At 43.7% G+C, this 21,235-nt stretch overlaps 1 protein-coding gene across 5 annotated transcripts in view; it reads left to right on the top strand.

Annotated features, from left to right (window-relative positions):
• The window catches only part of SCN11A (sodium voltage-gated channel alpha subunit 11), a 130,296-nt gene that overhangs the window by 69,630 nt on the left and 39,431 nt on the right, over nucleotides 1-21,235 (top strand). For all 5 annotated transcript variants that reach the window (XR_004352264.1, XM_032649419.1, XM_032649418.1 and 2 more), the window contains exons 10-16: nucleotides 3,215-3,382; nucleotides 4,168-4,231; nucleotides 11,967-12,108; nucleotides 12,744-12,941; nucleotides 13,846-14,019; nucleotides 16,660-16,789; nucleotides 17,817-18,055. Coding sequence is in view for 4 of the 5 variants with exons in the window: in XM_032649419.1 (XP_032505310.1) it covers nucleotides 3,215-3,382; nucleotides 4,168-4,231; nucleotides 11,967-12,108; nucleotides 12,744-12,941; nucleotides 13,846-14,019; nucleotides 16,660-16,789; nucleotides 17,817-18,055 (1,115 nt within the window). In the remaining variant the exon portion in view is untranslated. The remainder of the gene's footprint in view (nucleotides 1-3,214; nucleotides 3,383-4,167; nucleotides 4,232-11,966; nucleotides 12,109-12,743; nucleotides 12,942-13,845; nucleotides 14,020-16,659; nucleotides 16,790-17,816; nucleotides 18,056-21,235) is intronic.

The following is a 21,235-nucleotide window of genomic DNA, read 5'->3' as shown; positions in this document are numbered from 1 at the left end:
TACAGACCGAGGACTATAAAACATGTGGGTGGGGCTGGAGCAGACAGAATGAGGGGCCAGGTGGTGGAGGAGGGACCACAGAGGTGAAGGGGAGGCACCTAAGTACCGGGAAGACTTGGGCTTTGCTCTGAGAGGAATGGGAGCCATGCAGGGGCTTTGAGCAGAGGAGCCATGACCTGACCCAGGCTTTAAAAGGATTACTCTGGCTGTTGTGTGGGGAACAGAATGTGCGGGAGCAAAGCAAAGCAGGAAGACCAGATAGGAGGCATGTTGGTCACCATGGAAATGTGCTGCTCAGATCTCCTGCTGCAGGGAGTGCAGTTGACTAATGGTCCCCGCTGCCCCCTCTCTGGATTCACCACTGCATTCATGTTCATGCCAAGATCACGCTTTCCCTGCATGTGGGGGCCGCTAGTGCAGGCCCACCCCTGAAGGGTATGGGACTCCTCTATGTGGGACTTTGGCTCAGCGGCTCCTCAGCAACCAGGGTGAGACTGTCTCACAGCAGCACTGCAGTCTGAGGCACTTCCTGTCTATCCTGCTTCCTTCCTGATCTCCTTTCCCAGGTGTCAGCCCTGTGTCACAGTCTGAGGCTCTCTTTGTCCCTCCACTCACTCCCTCCAGATTATTCCTCACAAGCATTTCCCCAAGAAATCTCTTGCAATCTGGTCTCAAAGTGTCTGCTTCTCAGAGGGCCCAAACTGACACAGGGGGCCACTGCCATAATCCAAGCAAGAGGTGGTGGTGCTCTCAGATCAGGCAGTGGAAGAGGAGTTGGTGAATGGTGGTCAGATTCTGTGTAAATTTGAAGGTGGAAACAGAACTTCCTGACAGGTTGATTGTATACATGATATGAGCAAAAGAAGAGTAAAGGATGAGTCAAGGTTTTTTGTCTGAGGGACTGGAAAGTTGGAATCATCACTGAATGAGAAAAGGAAGTCTGTGAGAGAAGCAGGCCTTGGGGGTCAGATTAGGAATCAGCTTTGCATGTGTTCTGTTTGAGATGGCTGTGAGACATCCAAGTCAAAGTACCAAGTAGGCAATTAGATATGTGAGGCTGGAGTTCCAGGGCCACAGATATAATTTTGGAGATTATGAGCCTGTAGATGATATTTAGAGCCATGGAATCTGATGAGATTACCAAGAAAATGAGCATAGACGGAAAGTAGAAGAGGACAAAGGACTGAGTCCCAGGCACTGTAGACCTTAAAGGGGAGGGGAGAGAGGAGAAACCAGCAAAGGAGATGAGCAAGAGCCACCAGTAAAGGAGGAAAGAGAGCAAAAGTGGTCTCTTGGAAGCGAGGCAAGGAAGGAGCTCTGTGGATCAGGATGAAGCCAAGGACGGGGTTGTAAATATGAATTCCAGTTTATCAGAAATGAGGTTATTATGGCACAGTCTTCTCCTTCCCCTTTCCTCTCTTTCCTTTACCAAAAAAAACTTTATTAAAAAATATTCTCCCTCTGGACTCCTTCCTTCCCCCCTTCTTCTTCCCTTCTTCTTCTAGTCTCTTCTATCAAAACTCCAGGCAATTTGGATCTTTTTCATACAGAGGCAGTGGGTTATTTTTGGAAACTCCAGAAGAACAACTGCATAGTGATAAGCAGCTGGCAGTCAGAGGACACTTTACGTAGAACATGCCACTCTTTCTCTTCCTCTTTTGCAAGGTGGACCTTGGTTTCCCAGGTAGATTTAGGGGCTTTATGCCTGAGCTGAGTCCCTCATACTTCGCTTGGGTAAAATATACATTCAGGGAGACACTTAGCAGCTTTCATATTCCCTTCCTCATCTCTAAGCAGGTGAACATACTCTCCATTTTGACTCATGAAACGCGTGAGATCCCTGGATGCTTTTTGGAAGGAAGAGTATGAGATACAATCTTTTATGGGACTATGTAAGAATAATTCAGGAATCACAGCTATCTTTCATCCAAATCATCTTGCTTTGGAGAAGACTCGAGCCTCTTGTTACAGATGAAAAATCAGGCGTAGATGAGGTTACACTATTTTCGTGTTTGGTGCCCCTGACCATGCAGGGGAAACGTGATCTTGGCATGAACATAAGTGCACTGGTGAATCCAGTGGATGTCCCAGCTTGGCCTGAAGTCTCCTCCTCATGTGGCATCATCCTTGGTGGAAGGTCATCTGCTGTGGGCTTGGCCTCCCATCAGATGCTGCTTTGTGTTCTCAAGTCTGCCATTCATGGTTTATGCTGATCAACCGAAACTTTGTCACTTAGTGTCATCCCACACATTACCGATGCCATCTGCTGGTTTATCTCTCCAGCTGTGCTGAGAGCAGAGCCTGTGACTCAGTGTTGTGCTGGGACTGACTTGTTCCAACTCCCCAGCAGACTGTGCACATCTTTTTCCAACTCTGCATCCAGGGACGTCATGTTGGTAGCTTGAAAACAGCTGGGGGAGAAGGGTGTATGGAGGGAGAAGAGGGATCTACACTCCGGAATTCAGCAAACAAGGACATCTGTAAATGCTGCACATGAAGACTTTCTCTGTCTCCCCTCCCCGCAAGAGCTGATTTTAAACATTTACCAACAGACTGCAAGACTATGTCCTTTTTATTTTGTAACTTTGGCAGCCTGACAGTGTACCATGGACATAGTAGGTGCTTGGTAAATATATTTCTTGAATGAATTTTTTAAAACCCTTATAATAAGTAGTAATCTGAGTTTCTTTTCCTAAGACATCTTATTATTTGGGTCCAGACAAAGCTCCTTCTTCCAGCTCCCTGACCCCCCAATTTAGCTATATCTCATGGCACCTCCTGTACCTTATAGTAGGTAATAGCTACCAAATGTGAAATACAGCTCTGCTCCTTCTCTCAGGAGGCCTCACTTTGGCCTTAATGCTGCCTGTGACCCCCAGCCGTGGAGGTGCCTGCACAACTGTCCTCAAGTTATGTCTTGTGTCTCTGTGGCATGTTTCTGCTCAAAGTCTTCTCACTTGCCCTTCAGAGCAACCCTGTGGCATCTGTAGAGCAGGATAAAGAGGCCGAGTCCTAGACCAGTGGACCACTCTGATGACCCGTAGCTTCTAAGGCACAGCGTTTATGCCTCAGAATCCTAGGTCAGGCCAGTTTCTGATACCAGCATGCAGTCAGACAACTTTTGAGGCCTTGTTGCTCCCTCTCTGTTCCTTGCCTGTGTCTGGTGTGTGTGTGTGAGTGGGGGGCTTCTCCCCACATCTGTACGCTTCCTCAGGTCTGAAGGTCATTGTTGGGGCCTTGCTGCGCTCTGTGAAGAGGCTTGTCGATGTGATGATCCTGACTCTCTTTTGCCTCAGCATCTTCACCCTGGTAGGTCAGCAGCTCTTCATGGGAAATCTGAACCAGAAATGTGTGAGGAAAGACTGTGGCTCTGACTATAAAGGTAAACACCCCACCTTTCACTCCTTGGTTTGTGCATGGTTAGCTTTTATTTATCCCCACTCATATGTCTGCTGATCTGCATTACAGAGTGTCTTAGGATCAAGGGATGACTTGTCCCCTCTAGGGTTCTCAAGTGGGCAGATGCATTTCTAGAGAACTGACTCATTCTTTGGGTTTCCATGAAGAAGTAAAATCCTGAAGCCACATCTACAGGAGTGGTGTCATCTTCCATCTCTGCCCACTTCCTTGTCATGTTTTGCAGAAGTCTTCAGAGTGCCTGGCTTTGGCCAAAGGGGACCAGCAACTTCCCACAATGCCTGCCCCCACCCAAGTATTTTCTTCAATGATATTGCTCCTTTTATGTTGCACCCTCTCCACTCTGAGGTCAACCCTATATCAATTTCATGTGTCCTGAATTTTATGTGGCCATACTTTCTCCATGACTGTCCTGGTTTATGAGCTTCTCATGGGCTGACCCTGTGTCCAGCTTCTCCTAGGGGTGGTCTCTGGTTCAGTTCTATGTACTGAGAGGCAAAGTGGTGGTGGTGTTACTGCTTACTCCTCTTATTTCTCCTTCCTTCTCCTTTTCCCTCTTTTTCTCTTGCATCTTCCTGAGGGCTTAGGCGCTAGTTCCTCTCTGGATCATTTCATTGAGATCACTTTGATCACTTGGTCATTTTGGAGGATTCTGAACCATCTGTTTCAAGCATAATCTGGCATATTTGCTATTCTTTTTCTTTCAATGTTGTTTTTTCAAATCTGAATTTATAATTATTTCCTTCTCAGACGATTGCTTTGAAAAGAAAGATTCCACTGAATTCAGAATATGTGGCACATGGATGGAGAGCGGGTAAGATGTTATACTCTTCATTCTATCTTCTTGAAGTGATGTGGCAGACAGTCTTTATCTAATGACTTGTAGAAGCAGTGGTGGTAGTTCTCAAACACTACTATTTCATGTGTCTAAGAAAGTTTATTTTATTTGGTTTTTTTAACATATTTATTTATTTGGTTGTGCTGGGTCTTAGCTGCAGCAGGCGGGCTCCTTAGTTGCGGCTCTCTAGCTCGTTAGTCGCAGCACGTGGGCTCCTTAGTTGTGGCGTGCGAAATCTTAGTTGCGGCATGCATGTGGGATTGGTTCCCCGATCAGAGAATGAACCCGAGGCCCCTGCACTGGGAGCACAGAGTTTTATCCACTGCGCCACCAGAGAAGTCCCTCTAAACAGGTTTAGATGTGCATTACTAAATTAAAAATTATTTCCAAGTGTTTAAAGCAGTTCTCTCTCCTAAATTATATTGAAATTTGTATCTGATGAGAAACCTACTGAAAACATAGGGATATTTTGACATTATGGAGCGGATATTCAAGGCCATCAAGGTAAGAAAGGATGTTGTGACTGAAAGCCCCATCTAGACGTATTTCCTGTTCAATGACATGGCCCTGATGGAAGACATCTCAGCACACGTCTTCTGTTTGTTGATCTGTGACCCCCACTGCCTCTAATTGCACACACTGTTGTATGTGTGTTCATACACATTCACTTCAACAGTTAGTAGCCCTCTGACCCTTTGGGGATACTGTTCCTTCTTCCAGGATATTAGTACTCTCTGTGGTGAGAGATTCATTCAGTGAAGGTTTATTGAGTGTATTTCAAATTAAGATAATATGCTAGGCACTTTGATGAAATAGACGACATTTATCTCTCAATAACAAATAGGTATCAAGGGCCAACGTTGTGCCAAGCTCTGTGTTAGGCCCTAGGAATCCAGTACAAACAAAGGAGTGCTGCCCTCTTGAATTGACATCTTTCAGGCAACAGAGATGTACAGTAAATTCTTGAAAGTGTGATGAATGTTGTAAAGAAAGACCTGTAGATGCTGAGAGAGATAACAGAGATGTAACCCTGCCTGTAAAATTAAGGACGTCTTCTCGTGGTGGTCACAGATTCTGATTAGGTCAAACTCACAGACTTATTAGGTTTTAATACAGGGTTTATTGAGCTCTCTAGAATGATCCTCGGCAGGACATACTGCACCTACATCGTTTTCATTCAATGAGGAGCCCAACAGCTGTCACAACAGTGCTTCTTTGATCCATCATCCATGCAGGGCAGGTATGGTAACTATAAGCAAAATCCAAGGTGGGGTGGGCCATCTAAACATACAGATGCAGAAGCCTTAGTTTCCAACTGTGTGCCAGTCACAGCTCTCTCAGTCTAGGTATAGTCTCAAAGCTCAGGAGTTTTACAGTAAGCGAACTCCTAGTACATGACCTTCGACACTGATCATAACGTGGTAGTTTCCAAGGAGATGGCAGATCTGAGGTCACCTTCCCAGACGGGCCTCTGTTCAGGGCCCAGGCCTGGTTTTCAGCCTTTACTCACTGCCTCCTCTGAGGACTGACTGAGTGGTGACTACAACATGGATCTGAAGCATGAGTGGGAAGTTCTGGTGGATGAGAAGATAGAGCAAACGATTCCTGATGGTACAAATAGCAAGGATGAAAGCCTCAGGACATGAGGACATGCGGGGATAGTAAGAAGCCCAGAAGCTTGTTAGGCAGAGGGGCAGGAGACAGGAGCCAACCATGCAGGACCTGGTAGCCCATCACTGCTGAGGATTTTGACCTCAATCACAAAGGAAACAAGACCTGATCAGATTAGATACTTTTAAAACTCACTTATGTCTGCTACATGGAGAATGGATGGATAGAGTAGATGAAGCAGCCACTTAGGAGGCTATGTTAATACAGATGAGAGTCACGAAGCTGTTCAGTGGAGATGAAGAGAAATGGATGGATGAATCCCAAAGACGTTTAGGAGACAGAAAGAACAAGACTTGTGGATTGAAGAGGGGTGTTGGCATGTATGTGTCTGTGCAAATGCACGTGTAGGATAGTGGTGAGAAGTGCAAAGGGGAGAATAGAAAAAATCAATATAGAATTAAAAGATAAAGCAATGAAAGAGACAGAAAATATGAGAATAAATATCAATCCAGAAGTTTCAGCTTTTGACTAAGTAGGAATTCCAGAAATGGAGCACAGAAAAAGCAAAAGGGAGGAAATTAGCAAAGATAATACAGAGAATTTCCCTGGGATTAAAGATGCAAATACCTCAGTGGCCCATAAAGTAGCCAACACAATGAATGAAAAAGGACCATCTCAGGTGCATTATCATGGCATTTCAGAACCTTTGGGGAAAAAGATCTGAAAACCAAAGAGAAAAAGGTTACCCACAAAGGAACAGTATCAGAATCCTCAACAACAACATAGGGTTAATAGCTGAGCAGTGATTTTATGTTTCTGAAGAAAAACTATGTTCAACCCCAAATTCTATTTCTGGTCAAACTGTAACTCTACTGTGAAGGCAGAGTAAAGATATACCCATATGTGCAAAGATCACCCAGTCTTCCTAAAAAGCTACTTGAGGTTTGGTCCAGAAAAATGAGGGAGTAAAACTTAGAAAGAGCAATACGAAAGAGCCAAGAAAAAATGTATCTGACGCAGGAGACCCAATGACACAGGCCATGATATTTTCCATGAAGAGTGATATAAGTAGTGGTGAGGTAGGGTGGGATGTTGGAAAACCCTTATCTACCACAGCAGAAAGCTAGTCAACAAAGACTAAAACTGATAAATCAAATACCAGGATAAGCATTTTAAAAAATTATAGTATAGTTGAATCTCAATATCATATTAGTTTCAGGTGTACAATATGGTGATTCAATATTTTCATAAATTATACTCTAAAATTATTGTAAAATATTGGCTATATTCCTGTGCTGTGTAATATATCCTTGTAGCCTATTTATTTATTTATTTATTTATTATTATTTTTTGTGGTACGCGGGCCTCTCACTGTTGTGGCCTCTCCCGTTGTGGAGCACAGGCTCCGGACGCGCAGGCTCAGCGGCCATGGCTCACGGGCCCAGCCGCTCCGCGGCACGTGGGATCCTCCCGGACCAGGGCACGAACCCGTGTCCACTGCATCGGCAGGCGGACTCTCAACCACTGCGCCACCAGGGAAGTCCCCTATTTATTCTATACATAGTAGTTTGTACCTCTTAATCCCCTACCTCTATTTTGCTCCTCCCCCCTTCCCTACTGGAAACCACTAGTTTATTCTCTATATATTTAATTCTGTTTCTGTTTTTTTTTTTTTTTTTTTTTTTATGCGTTACGCGGGCCTCTCACTGTTGTGGCCTCTCCCGTTGCGGAGGACAGGCTCCGGACGCGCAGGCTCAGCGGCCATGGCCCACGGGCCCAGCCGCTCCGCGGCATGTGGGATCCTCCCAGACCGGGGCACGAACCCGCGTCCCCTGCATCGGCAGGCGGACTCCCAACCACTGCGCCACCAGGGAAGCCCGTGTTTCTGTTTTGTTATATTCATTTGTTTCATTTTTTAGATTCCATGCATAAGTGATAACATTCAGTATATGTCTTTCTCTGTTTGACTTATTTCACTTAGCATAACACCCTCTAGGTCCATCCACACTGTTGCAAATGGCAAAATTTCATTCTTTTTTATGGCTGAGTAATATTCCATTGTATGTATATACACCACATCTTTTCTATTTTTTATATAGGAGTATAGTTTATTCACAATGTTGTGTTAGTTTCAGGTGTAAAGCAAAGTGATTTAATTATACATATTCATACATCTAATCTTTTTCAGTTTCTTTTCCCATATAGGTTATTAAAGAGTATTGAGTATAGTTCCCTGTGCTCTACAGCAGGTCCTTTTTGAATATCTATTTTATGTACGGTAGTGTGTATATGTTAATCCCAACCTCCTAACTTATCCCTCCCCCCGACCTTTTCCCCTTTGGTAGCCATGTTTGTTTTCTAAGTCTGTGAGTCTGTTTCTGTTTTGTAAATAAGTTCATTTGTATCATTTTTTTAGATTCCACATAAGTGATATCATACGATATTTGTCTTACTCTGTCTGACTTATTTCACTTAGTATGATAATCTCTAGGTCCATCCATGTTGCTGCAAATGACATTATTTCATTCTTTTTTATACCACATCTTTTTATCCATTCATCTGTTGGTGGACACTTTGGTTGCATCCATATCTTGGCTATTGTTAATAATGCTTCTATGAACATTAGGGTGCATGTATCTTTTTGAATAGTGTTTTCATTTTCTTCAGCTATATACCCAGCAGTGGAATTGCTGGATCATATGGTAATTCTATTTTTTTTGTGTGATACGCGAGCCTCTCACTGTTGTGGCCTCTCCTGTTGCGGAGCACTCCAGATGTGCAGGCTCAGCGGCCATGTCTCACGGGCCCAGCCGCTCTGCGGCATGTGGGATCTTCCCAGACCGGGGCATGAACCTGTGTCCCCTGCATCGGCAGGCGGACTCTGAACCACTGCGCCACCAGGGAAGCCCTATTTTTAATTTTTTGAGGAACCCCATATTGTTTTCCACAGTGGCTGCACTAATTTACATTCCCACCAACAGTGTACGAGTCTTCCTTTTTCTCCACATTCCTGCCAACATTTGTTATTTGTAGACTTTTTGATCGTAGCCATTCTGACAGGTTTGAGGTCGTATCTCATTGTGGTTTTGATTTGCATTTCTCTAACAGCATTGTTCTTCATCTTTCCATGTGCCCGTTAGCCATCTGTATGTCTTCTTTGAAAAATGTCTATTCAGGTCTTCTGCCATTTTTTAATCAGGTTGTTTGTTTTTTTTGATAGAGTTGTGTGAGCTGTTTATATATTTTGGATATTAACCCCTTATCGGTCATATCATTTGCAAATATTTTCACTCATCTAGTAGGTTGTCTTTTCATTTTGTCAGTGATTTCCTTTGCTGTGCAAAACTTTTTAAGATTAATTAGTTTGTTTATTTTTGCTTTTGCTTCCTATGCCTTAGAAGAAAGATCAAAAAAATATTGCTATGATTTATGTCAAAGAGTGTTCTGCCTATGTTTTCTTCTAGGAGTTTTATGGTTTCTGGTCTTACATTTAGGTCTTTAATCTGTTTTGAGTTTAATTTTGTATATGGTTTGAGAAAATGTTTTAATTTCATTCTTTTCCATGTAGCTGTCCAGTTTTCCCATCACATTTATTGAAGAGACTGTCCTTTTCCCATTGTATATTCTTTCCTCCTTTATTGTAGATTAATTGACCATAAGTACGTGAGTTTATTTCTGAGCTCTGTATTCTATTCCATTGATCTGTGTCTATTTTTGTGCCAATACCATGCTGTTTTGGTTACTGTAGCTTTGTAGTGTAGTCTGAGGTCAGGGAACATGATATTCCAGCTTGTTCTTTTTTCTCAAGATTGCTTTTGCTCTTCAGGGTCTTTTGTGGTTCCATATAAATTTTAGGATTATTTGTTCTAGTTCTATGAAAAATGTCATGGTTATTTTGATAGGGATTGCATTAAATCTGCAGATTGCTTTGCGGTAGGATGGACATTTTAACAACATTAATTCTTCCAATCCATGAACACAGTATATCTTTCCATTTCTTTATATCATTTTCAGTTTCCTTCATCAGTGTTTTATAGTTTTCAGAGTATAGGTCTTTTACCTCCTTGGTTAAGTTTATTCCTAGGTATTTTATTCTTTTCAATGTAATTTTATATGGGATTGTCTTCTTGCTTTCTCTTTCTGATAGTTTATTATTAGTATATAAAAAGCAACAGATTTCTGAATATTAATCTTGTATCCTGAAATCTTACTGAATGCATTTATTAGCTCAAATAGTTTTTCTGATGGAGACTTTAGTTTTCTATCTATAGTATCATGTCATTTGCAAATAGTGATAGTTTTACTTCTTCCCTTCCAATTTGGATGACTTTAGGTTTTTTTTTGTTGGCTGATTGCTGTGGCTAAGACTTCCAATGCTATGTTAAATAGAAGTGGTGAGAGTGGGCATCCACCTTATTCCTGAGATTAAGCAAGCATGTGCATATGTTCTTCATGAGCAGAGTCTCAGTTTGTTACAGCCCTCCTGTAAGTCCCACTGGTTTTCAAACCAGCTAAGAGAACTTGTCTTCCTGGTGTTGGACCCCAGGACTGGGGTGCCCAATATGTGATTCAAACCCCTCACTCCCCAGGGAGGATCTCCAAGCCCACGATATCCCTCTCTTCTGTGCCCCTAACTAGGGAGTCCCAACCTGATTGCTTCTCCTTCCTTCCTTTCTGACTCTGTGTGGATCTTTCTTTACAGTCTTGTGTCCAGTTTGTTTTCATTGAGAATTGCTCCACATGTAGATGTTTTTTTTAATATAAATTTATTTGTTTCTTTATTTCTGGCTGCATTGGGTCTTTGTTGCTGTGCGCGGGCTTTCTCTAGTTCTGGTGCATGGGCTTCTCATTTCAGTGGCTTCTCTTGTTGTGGAGCATGGGCTCTAGGCGTGTGGGCTTCAGTAGTTGTGGCACTCAGGCTCAGTAGTTGTGGCTCATGGGCTCTAGAGCGCAGGCTCAGTAGTTGTGGCGCATGGGCTTAGTTGCTCCATGGCATGTGGGATCTTCCTGGACCAGGGTTCAAACCCGTGTCCCCTGCATTGGCAGGCCCATTCTTAACCACTGCGCTACCAGGGAAGTCCCATGTAGATGTATTTTTGGTGTATTCATTGGGGGAGGTGAGCTCAGCATCCTCCTACTCCGCCACCTTGACCTTCTCCCAGTAAAAGCACTATATTTAGAGATAACAGACCTAAAAGAGCTAGAAGTTGTTGAATTTGGGGTGTATAAATGACAGATGAAGAATGATGGAATGGTTTTCATTACAAGCCTTTTGGTGCCATGTGACTTTTTTTAAACCACATGCATGTGTTACTTTGATAAAAATACTATGTTTATTACAAATTAAGAAAGTACATACTCATAGTATATTCGATAGATGCACTCAATGATGTGTTTTTGGTGATGTGGACAAAGACCTATATGCAAGATATCTACTGTTTTTAAAGTAAAACCCAAATGTTTGTAAGAATAGAGGACTGATAACAATTGATATCTAAATATTTAGCATTAGCAAAGCACTTATATAAATCCCAGAACTGTAGGACATGAAAAGAAATGAGATATTTCCTTGTATGCTGGTGGAAAAGACCTCCAATCAATACCATTCCATGAAAAAAGCAAAGTGCAAGAGAGTGTTCAAAGAATGCTCCCATCCATATATTATAGAAAATGTATATTGATAATATGTGCTTTTATATTCATAGAGGACTTCTGGAAATTTACTAAAGTAACTGTTAAACTGTGCCTCTAGGAAGTGGGGCTGAGTGGGGAGAGAGGGAGACATCATATTCTTTGTATGTCCTTTTTTTACTGTAAAGTGTTCACTATGTCACTGCACTTAATTTTTCAATGAAAAACTGCCGGTATGAACTTCCTAATCAATCCATTTGAGAAAAGTCTATGAGTGCCCATGTTTAGATACAGAATGGGAGGCTTGGAAGGTGGAGGATGGCCAACTCTATAAATATTCTCTTCACCTAGGACTTTTGAGTGTGAGCCCATGGTTCCTGGAAGAATCAGTGCCCTGGGCAGGGTGTCGAGGGGAGGTGGGCTACAGGGTATGTAATTCTTTCTCTGTTCCTTTGTTTCCAATATCTAGGGCTTGTTCTGAACAATTTGAATGCAAACATACCAATAAAAATCCTGACTATAATTACACGAATTTTGACAGCTTTGGCTGGTCTTTTCTTGCCGTGTTCCGGCTTATGACCCAAGATTCCTGGGAGAAGCTTTATCAACAGGTTATCTATTTATTCATTCTCTCTTTATTTCCCTCTCTCTCTCTCCCCCTCTCTTCCCTGCCCCTCTGCCTCCTTGCCTCCTCTCTCCCTTTCCATCACTTATCTATCTCTTCATCATTTATTTATAACCTACCATCTCTCCTTCACCTTTGTCATCTATTTCTTATCCTTAACAGTTGTACTGTTAAATTGTGTTTTAGAAATTCTATTAGAAACATCAAAAAAAAGACTATAAATGTGACATTTGGAAGAAGAGTACAAAAAAACTCCTCTTCCTAGAAATATCACCCCTCTCCAGATTCCCCACTGACAGAAGTTCCACCACTAGTGCTTCAGCTTTCATGCAGCATTGCTCTCTCTCTTGCCTTTTTAATTTAAAAAATGCAAATACCCTTGAGAAAGTCACAGTAAAGTCACTCTGACTCCTGTGTGAATGTACAGATGGCATTTCCTTGCTGAGAGATAGGGCATCAGGAGCTCTAGGTGATGGGGGAGGCAGTAGATGATGCTGCAGGTAGCTGAGCCAACCAGGGCTGGGGAGAGACCAATTGCTACAGTGTAATCTCCACTCGAGGTCAAGTCACCCCTCTGCGGAGGAAGGATTCAGACGCCAGCATGTGCTGTGTCCCTTGCAGACTTTGCGCACCTCAGGGCTCTACTCAGTCTTCTTCTTTGTGGTGGTCATCTTCCTGGGCTCTTTCTACTTGATTAACTTAACCCTGGCTGTTGTCACCATGGCTTACGAGGAACAGAACAAGAATGTAGCTGCTGAGACAGAAGCCAAGGAGAAGATGTTCCAGGAAGCCCAGCAGCTGTTAAAGGAGGAGAAGGAGGTAGGGGCACGTGGTGTGAGACAGTGGGGTCTGCTTGGGAGGACCCCAGAGGCTGTGGGGTCTGACACTCAAGGTTTCTGTATAAGGCCTAGTCTCAGTGCTTTCCTAACTGGTGCTTTTCTGAGAATTTTTAAGCCCTTTGCAGCTGGCTCTGCTACAGTCTCCCACTAAGATGTCCAGGCGCAGGGCTCTTGAGGAAGGGAACCCTTGGTTTTGATGATCTTTGACCTTCTGAAACCTGAGCCTTCAAAGATAGATCCCAAATTGCTGGCTAGAGGATAAAATGTATGTGTATGTAAATTAAGGCTCTGCTCCAGGCTTTCTTGTGGGAAGCTGGAGATGTTTGTGTCCAGGGACTTTGCTTGCGAGAGTTTGGAAAATCAGTCATGGTGGCTGTAGAGATAGCAGTCATGATCCTTTCTTATAATCCTTGTTATATTTACAGACCATTCTTATTGTTTCCGTGACATCTTTACAGTTTTTCAGCTCTAAGATTCTAAGATTCGATTCTAAGATTTCAGAGCAGGGCCATGTTTTATGCTTTTTCTCATCCTCCACAGAGATTTGTCAGGAGGAAGCCCATCTTAAGTGCTTGATGTCTGCAGCATTAAGCGCAAACATTTACTGAATGCTTAGCACATACAGGGCACTGTGCTAAGGGTTAGTGACACAGAGGTATCTAAGAGTTAACCCTGCCTTCGAGGGCTGCAATCTTGTGGACAAACAGGACATGTTCCCCACATAAACAATGACAAAGCTAGCATATTACAGTTGGGCAATGAGCAATCAAAATGGTCCAGTGCTACCAGAAGAGAGGAGAGAATGCTTACTGAGGTCGAAGTCATTTACAGTGTTCTGTGGGGAGTGTGATCTGTTCATTAATTGCTTTTTTTCACTCTCTAAGGCTCTGGTTGCCATGGGTATTGACAGAAGTTCACTTAATTCCCTTGAAGCATCATCTTTTTCCCTGAAGAAGAGAAAGCTATTTGGTAATAAGAAAGGAAAATCCTTCTTTTTGAGAAAGTCTGGGAAAGACCAGGTTCCAGGATTAGATTCTGATGAAGATTCTTCAAAAAAGGCAAGTTTGGGCCAAGGGATTGATGATACTTTAGCACTCTTCAGGGGGACAGGTCAAGTTGTCAATCTAATTGAAAGGACTCATTCATTCACTCAGTCATTTATCCATTCATCCATTTGCACATACTTCCCTGCATCCATGTGTCTATTCAATTATCCATTTATTTACAGATGTCTATTTAAAATGTTGACAGTGTTTATTTGGCACTGGGGTAGGCACTGGGGATACGTGGGATATATAACACAGGCAGGTAATGGTGAAGGCACACTGACAAAGAGGCAGTTACTGTTCAGTGTGATGACCGACACGATGATCACTGAGGGAGAGCAGAGCAGGAGCATCGTCTTAGGGGCAATGTTTGTTCCCTGCAAGGCAAACCCTGAGACGTTAGAGTGCAAGTAGACTATTTGGGAAGTGATCTCAGGAAGCACTAAGAGGGGAGGGGAGAAGTGATACATGGAAGAGAAGGTGGCCAATTAATGTGCATTATTAAACCAGTTTAATCTCCCTGGAGTGAGGGCACTAGAGTATTTATACATCAGCTTTGGTCCATCATTGGTTCAAGACTTCTGTGGTCAGGAAACAATAATTTTTCTGTATTTCTGACGTGTTATGTGTTAGGGCAAAAGTGTTTGGGTTGCCAAAGGAAGCCTGAGGACATATGGATGGGGCCAACAATAGTGTCTGCTTCAGACAACCAACCCCAGACTTGGTGGGGGCTGGGAAAAGAGCAGTGGATCAGAAAAGAGTTCCCAGAGGAATCAGTGTGTAAGCTGAAAGGATGAATTAACCGGGTAAAAGGAAGAATGAAGCACTACACATAGAGAGAACAGCACACGCATAGGCCTGGAAACAAAGGAGAGCAGAACATGACCCAGTAGAAAATGTGCAAGTGTGTGTGCGCACGCGTGTGTGTGTGTGAGATGAGGTTGGGGGGGTGGCAAGAGGCTTTAGTGGTAAGATATGGACCATAATAAAAGGCCTTGAAGCCAAGCTAAGGAGTTCATTCTTTACACTGAGAGCAAGTGGTAAGCAGTATGGAAAGGTTTTAAGCAGAAGAGTGATATGAGTAGATTTACATTGTGGAAATCCTGGATGCATTGAAGAGAGGGGATTGGAGGAGTGCGAGACTGGAGGCAGCCAATTAAGCAGTTGTTGCAGTGATCCAAGTAAGAGGTGACAATGGCTTAAACTATGGTTAGGGCAGTGAGGATAAAGAGAGATGAACAGGTTACAGTGATCTGCAGAGGAAAGGATTTGGCAATTGACTAGATGTAGAGGGTGGGGTTTATGGCTTGGGTAGCTGACTTGTTGGTGGGTAATCTACTGAGATGGGCAAAGAGCATGTTCTGGGGGCGGGGAAGATAGCAAGCTAAGTTTTGCATGTGCCAATTTTGAGGTGCCTATGGGGCATTCAAGTCAGGCTATTGAGTAGGCAGCAGGATATGCAGAAAAGAAGCTACGGGAGGATGTACTGTAGAAAAAGAAAGCTTATTCTTATCATTTAAGGTGGGGGATCTTTGAACATGTTTTAATTCTGGAGAAGAGAAGTCAAAAGAGAGGAAGATGTTGGTGATACAGGCCAGGGAATAATGGCTAGAGCCTCTTTACTGAGGTAGGGGGAGGATGAAGCAGGCAAGAGGTGGGTGTGTGTGCTTGAGCCCGGGGTGGGGAAAGGGAGTTCAAGGGCCTTTGTAGAAGTAGATGCACGGACCTCACCCACTGCTCTGAGCAGTTCTCTGATGGAGTGACAGGGCAAGATCTCATGATTTAGAGGCTTCTTTGCTGTCAGATCACAGCATATTCAAGAGACTGCATATATTTTTTAATATTTTTCAAGTTTTTCCTCATTTCACAAAGCAATAGACAAAGACCCAGACACCTAACATAAAGTGTCTTTTCCCTTTAGCTAGAATAGGAAATAGCTATAGAAAGACTACAGGCTCCCTTTAGAATAGCTTTTCAGAAAGGGATAGTTCCCTCTGGGGCCATGGTTGGTCAGAACTTTGGGGGAATAAGTAATTACGGATACCTGAGTTTTCTGGATAGCTGAAGGTTTATGTCCTTTAATCTCTAGATACTTTAGAGTTGTAGATAAGGTGAGAAACAATAAGCTCTTAGACATAGCCTGAGTGCTTGAAGTTTAGTATATGGATTTTGTGATATTTATTTTGACTGTTCTTTTTAGTTACTGACTATTTCAAAATCTATTTAGGCAGCCACTCAAGGCACTTCACTATGTGGCCTCAATCCACCTTTCTAAATTTATACACCACTTCTGCCCCTCGCAAACATTGTTTCTAAATCGCACTTTTTATTGTTTTCATACCCTGAACCATTGCGCATTCGTTTTCGTAAAATATTTTTTGCTCTTTGTTGACAATGAATAAAACACAGAGAAAGAAATGTTTCTGTAGGTACAACTCTAGACTCTAGAAATGGGCATACGTAAGAAGTATGAACGTTCAAACCATATTTCTCTTATCTATTAAATGTGAATTAAGAAAACTGCACCTTTGGCATGCCATGAAGTTGAAGTGAGTTGAGCATCTTCGCTGCATGTGGCATTGAACCAGTTTGTCAAGTTTTGAGGAGAGGTCGCCCCTTCCCTTAGACAGTCCACCATGCCTTCTCTTATAGCCACACCTACTTGAACAAACCAAACGACTGTCCCAGAATCTGTCAGTGGACCACTGTGATGAGCACAGAGACCCCTTCCAAAGGCAGAGAGCGCTGAGCGCTGTGAGCATCCTCACCATCACCATGCACGGTAAGTTCTGTTCCAAGACCAAGGGGGAGCCTAACTTCAAGGATGCCCTTCCCTTCTCCCTCTCTCCAGCCCCCCAGAAGCCCTTTGCAACCCACTGTACTTCCTGCAGAGTGACTCCCCATGCTTCTTTGGAGCATGTGAGCAAAATGGTTTGGAAGAAGCAGGCCTTCCTTTTGGGCCCACCCTGAGCTGCCACTTGGGTAGTGGTGGGACCAAGCGCACCAACGGGACTTCTCGTTCAGGCCAGGCAGTCACAGGAAGTTTCAGTGAAAATGATAGCCAGCCAAAGAAGAGAAGACATAGAAGTTTCCAGGAGGTTACAGTTGTCATTGAAGTTAGAATAGGGATCTGACACGAATAATAGAAGACTTGTGTATGCAGGCTGGAACCATCTGATGGACCTGATTAACAGGAGGCAACAGGGACCAAACTGAGGGGTTCGTGTTCAAGGGCAGGACTCAAGTCCCAGCAAGAATGGGATCAAATGGGTTCTTAGCACTTTTGAGCCTATTGCATCATCTCATGAGGCCTTGAAATTGTGTGGAAATCAGGGTGCAGCAGCTTTCTGGTCTGATTTCAACCAACTGATAGCATGCCTTTTGTTTCAGTGCTTATAGATGTCCCTGCCTGAATATCTCCCCTTCCCCTGAGCCCTGGTAGCTTCCTGTGCTCTGGTACAGCCGTCACCATGGTCTTCCTTGAGTGAACATAACTTGGGCTTGTGTCTTTCTCTCTCATGGGTTCATAGCCAGTCAGTGTTGACTTCCCCATCTGTATCTCCCACAGTGTGGCCCTGCTCCCAGATTCTCAATATAAGTATAAAGACTTGATTGAAGTGCTTGACTATACCACATGGAAGTTGAGTGTGGGAAACCTTCCTAGCTATGCGTCAGTACCTTTCTTGACTGATCATGTTGTAGCACAGGAGATGCTAGGGAAGAGGGAGGAAGGAATGCACCCAGGCAAAGAACAGCCAGACTGGCTCAGACCTAACTCCTCAAGTGCTCTTTCAATTCTCCTTCTCCAGAACAAGAAAAATCACAGGAACCTTGCCTCCCATGTGGGGAAAACCTGGCATCCAAATACCTCGTGTGGGACTGTAGCCCCCGGTGGCTGTGCATTAAGAAGGCCCTGAGAACCATGATGACTGACCCCTTTACTGAGCTGGCCATCACCATCTGCATCATAATCAACACTCTCTTCTTGGCCATGGAGCATTACAAAATGGACCAGAGTTTTGAGAACATGTTGTACACAGGGAATTTGGTAACTCTAGGCTTTTTAAAATATAAAACATATTTCAAACTTTGAATTATAACTCTTTCAAAGTCTAAACATTTTGTGAGTGGCCTAACCTAACGTAGGTCTTTGGTCCTCTTAGGTGGAGTAGAGGGAAAAGGTGACCGTTAGGATTTTATTTTTACCCATTTCAGTAATTTTCCATGGGCCCCTGTTTGCTCTCTAGTACGTTGAGGTGTTTCTTTAGTCATCTAATGGATGACTAAAGGGTCATTCAGTGGTAAGACAGAAGCAAGGAGACATCTTAAACGGTCAACTATTTTGGATAATCAAGAAAACATTAACCACATCCAGAGATCCATGGTAATGAGTACCATGGTCCCCAGTGATATTGATGACATCATTTGTCACAAAACAGTGTGACTGCCATTACTAAGTGTTATTTTCCCTGGAAAGGTGAGTCAGAGCGTGGAAGCTGTAGGAGGTTCTTTCCTAGGAGTAGGTGTGAGAGGCTTGTGGGGTGGGGTGGGTGTGGGGTTCCAGACTTGAGCTTGTTTCAGTGTGTTTGTTATTGGATGAAGCTACTCTCAGTTAAATTTGGAACATTAAGATAGGGGAGCAGATTTTTCAAGAACTGTTCACTTTAATTCATAGCTCCTGCAGAAGGCCCAAGGGAAAATTAGTTTCCCAAATATCAGAAATAATAAGTAAGTACCTAGTGAATGTTCTACCCTAATTTGCTAATGAGTTAATTAGCTAAAAATCTTACCAGAATGTCTAGCCTTTTCTTCTTACAGTTTTATGTTATTTTTCTAATTTAAAAAGCAATGTATGTTTTTTTAAATTTTAAAAATAAGTAACAATACAAAGAAGGGAAATACAAAGAAACTCATTTCCTATGGTCTTAGTAGCAAAGATGATCATTTTTAGCATTGCAGAGTATTTCCAGGCAGTATGTATGTATGTAGGTATTTTTAAATTTTCCTTTTTTTTTACTTTGACAAGAACCCACAGTACGTATTGAATCAGGAGTTGGTCCACAGAGCTGCTTCCATGCATCAGGTTTAGGATGGTGTAGAACTGTAGACAGGTGCCTGTTACCCTTGGTTCCACATCGCATGCAGGAAGAGTAGGGAACTGCAGTATAAGAGCAGGTGGATCTCCTTACAGACAGTCTGCATTTAAGTTCCTTTTCCCATACCGCCTTTGTGAAGAAGTGCCCTGTGGGTGTGCATAGGTCAGATTAGATTCCATGTTGCACAATAAAGCTAACACACACAATACCTTCTAACAGGCTGGCATCTTCTGGGCTCCAGGCCAGGGTGTTTAGCTCTCTCCTGTTGAGGTGTCCCAGAATGGCCCGACGGTTTAGTTTCACTTGGAGGCAGAATGCTGTGCCCTCAGGGCCACAGTCCCTACCTCGACAGAGTTAGCAGGACCCATCTTTCAGCATCTCCTGGTAGATGGAGTTATTGGATAAATTCCAGAGAATACTCAAAGAACCCAGAGTCATCCCCTTGGACAGGGCTTCTCAGTTGCAAAGGTGGTCTGTCCATCACTTCATCTGCTGGTCCAACTGTGGGAAATAGCCAAAGCCCGCCTCTCACATTTCCCACTGACCAGGTATCCTGGGTGCTGAGGTGAAGTTACATTTTACAGTTGGAAGCTGGCAAATTAAGTGACATTCTTCTTCACTCTCTCCAGAGGCAAAAGGAACACAGGGACATTGTTGGTGTCTGAGAACACAGGCAGCAGCTGGACCCTGGATCCTGAAAATGGAAGAGAAACATGCAGAGCTGGTTTTGTAGCCTGTGCATCTATTCCATGTGCCCCATTCCCTAGACATGCAAAAAAAGGGGCAGCCACCTCACCTCTTGTGCCCTCGTGATGGTGGTGCAGGGAGGCCTTGGAGCCCTGAGCTTGAAAGAACACATTCAGACCTCTCCTGTCTGATGGATGGACCAGGATTAAGCTGGCCTGTGGAGTTCTCTGTGGACTAGACTTAGAAATGGACTCTCTAGGCTTCAGAATTGCTTGAATCAAGCGAGTACATTGAGCTCCCAAGAAGTCATAACTAGCAATTGAATTGGATTGCAAAACCAATGGTCCCAAAGCATCTAGGGACGCTGTTGGGCTCAGACACCTAAAGCCTGAAGGAGACAGGAGGAGGAAGAGTGGGTCAAAAGGGGATGGAGATTAGTCCAGCACAATTAACCGGAATGCGCAACACTGCCTGCTTTTAGGCGCTGGTTATGGCACTGGGCAGGAACAGGCAGCAATGTTTAAAGGGAGAAGATAGGTATAAACTTTGATTTTTCTTTGCCACCCTTGATTTCTTTTTATTTGTCTATTCTGTGTTTATTTATGCCTATCCTTTTATTTTAACTTGTGTCTTTTTATCTTAGGGATGGATTTTATAAATAGTAAGTCATTGAATTATTTATAAAAATAGATCACGTTGTACTTTTTAATAAGGAAATTTAATCATTTAGGGGTTGTTTTTGCTGTTTCCAGAACTAAAGAGGAGAGTCTTATAACACAGCGGCCCCCAACCTTTTTTTTTTTTTTTAAGATGTTGGAGATAGGAGTTTATTAATTAATTAATTTATTTTTGCTGTGTTGGGTCTTCGTTTCTGTGCGAGGGCTTTCACTAGTTGTGGCAAGCGGGGGCCACTCTTCATCGCAATGCACGGGCCTCTCACTATCGCGGCCTCTCTTGTTGTGGAGCACAGGCTCCAGACGTGCAGGCTCAGTAGTTGTGGCTCACGGGCCTCGTTGCTCCGCGGCATGTGGGATCCTCCCAGACCAGGGCTCGAACCCGTGTTCCCTGCATTAGCAGGCAGATTCTCAACCACTGTGCCACCAGGGAAGCCCCAGCGGTCCCCAACCTTTTTGGCACCAGGGACCGGTTTCGTGGAAGACAGGTTTTCCACAGACTGTGGAGCGGAGAGATGGTTCAGGTGGTAGTGCGAGCGATGGGGAGCGGTAGATGAAGCTTCGCTCGCTCGCCTGCCGCTCACCTCCTGCCTGGTTCCTAACAGGCCACAGACCAGTACTGGTCTGCGGCCCGGAGGTTGGGGACCTCTGTTAATACGGACATTTTAGGGGCTTCCCTGGTGGTGCAGTGGTTGAGAGTCCGCCTGCCGATGCAGGGGACACGGGTTCGTGCCCCGGTCCGGGAAGATCCCACATGCCGCAGAGCGGCTG

The sequence above is a fragment of the Phocoena sinus genome, chromosome 11 (genome assembly GCF_008692025.1).
Source record: "Phocoena sinus isolate mPhoSin1 chromosome 11, mPhoSin1.pri, whole genome shotgun sequence".
NCBI lineage: Eukaryota > Metazoa > Chordata > Mammalia > Artiodactyla > Phocoenidae > Phocoena > Phocoena sinus.
The sequence above is the reverse complement of the archived record's forward strand: the minus strand, read 5'-3'. Positions and strand labels throughout refer to the sequence as shown.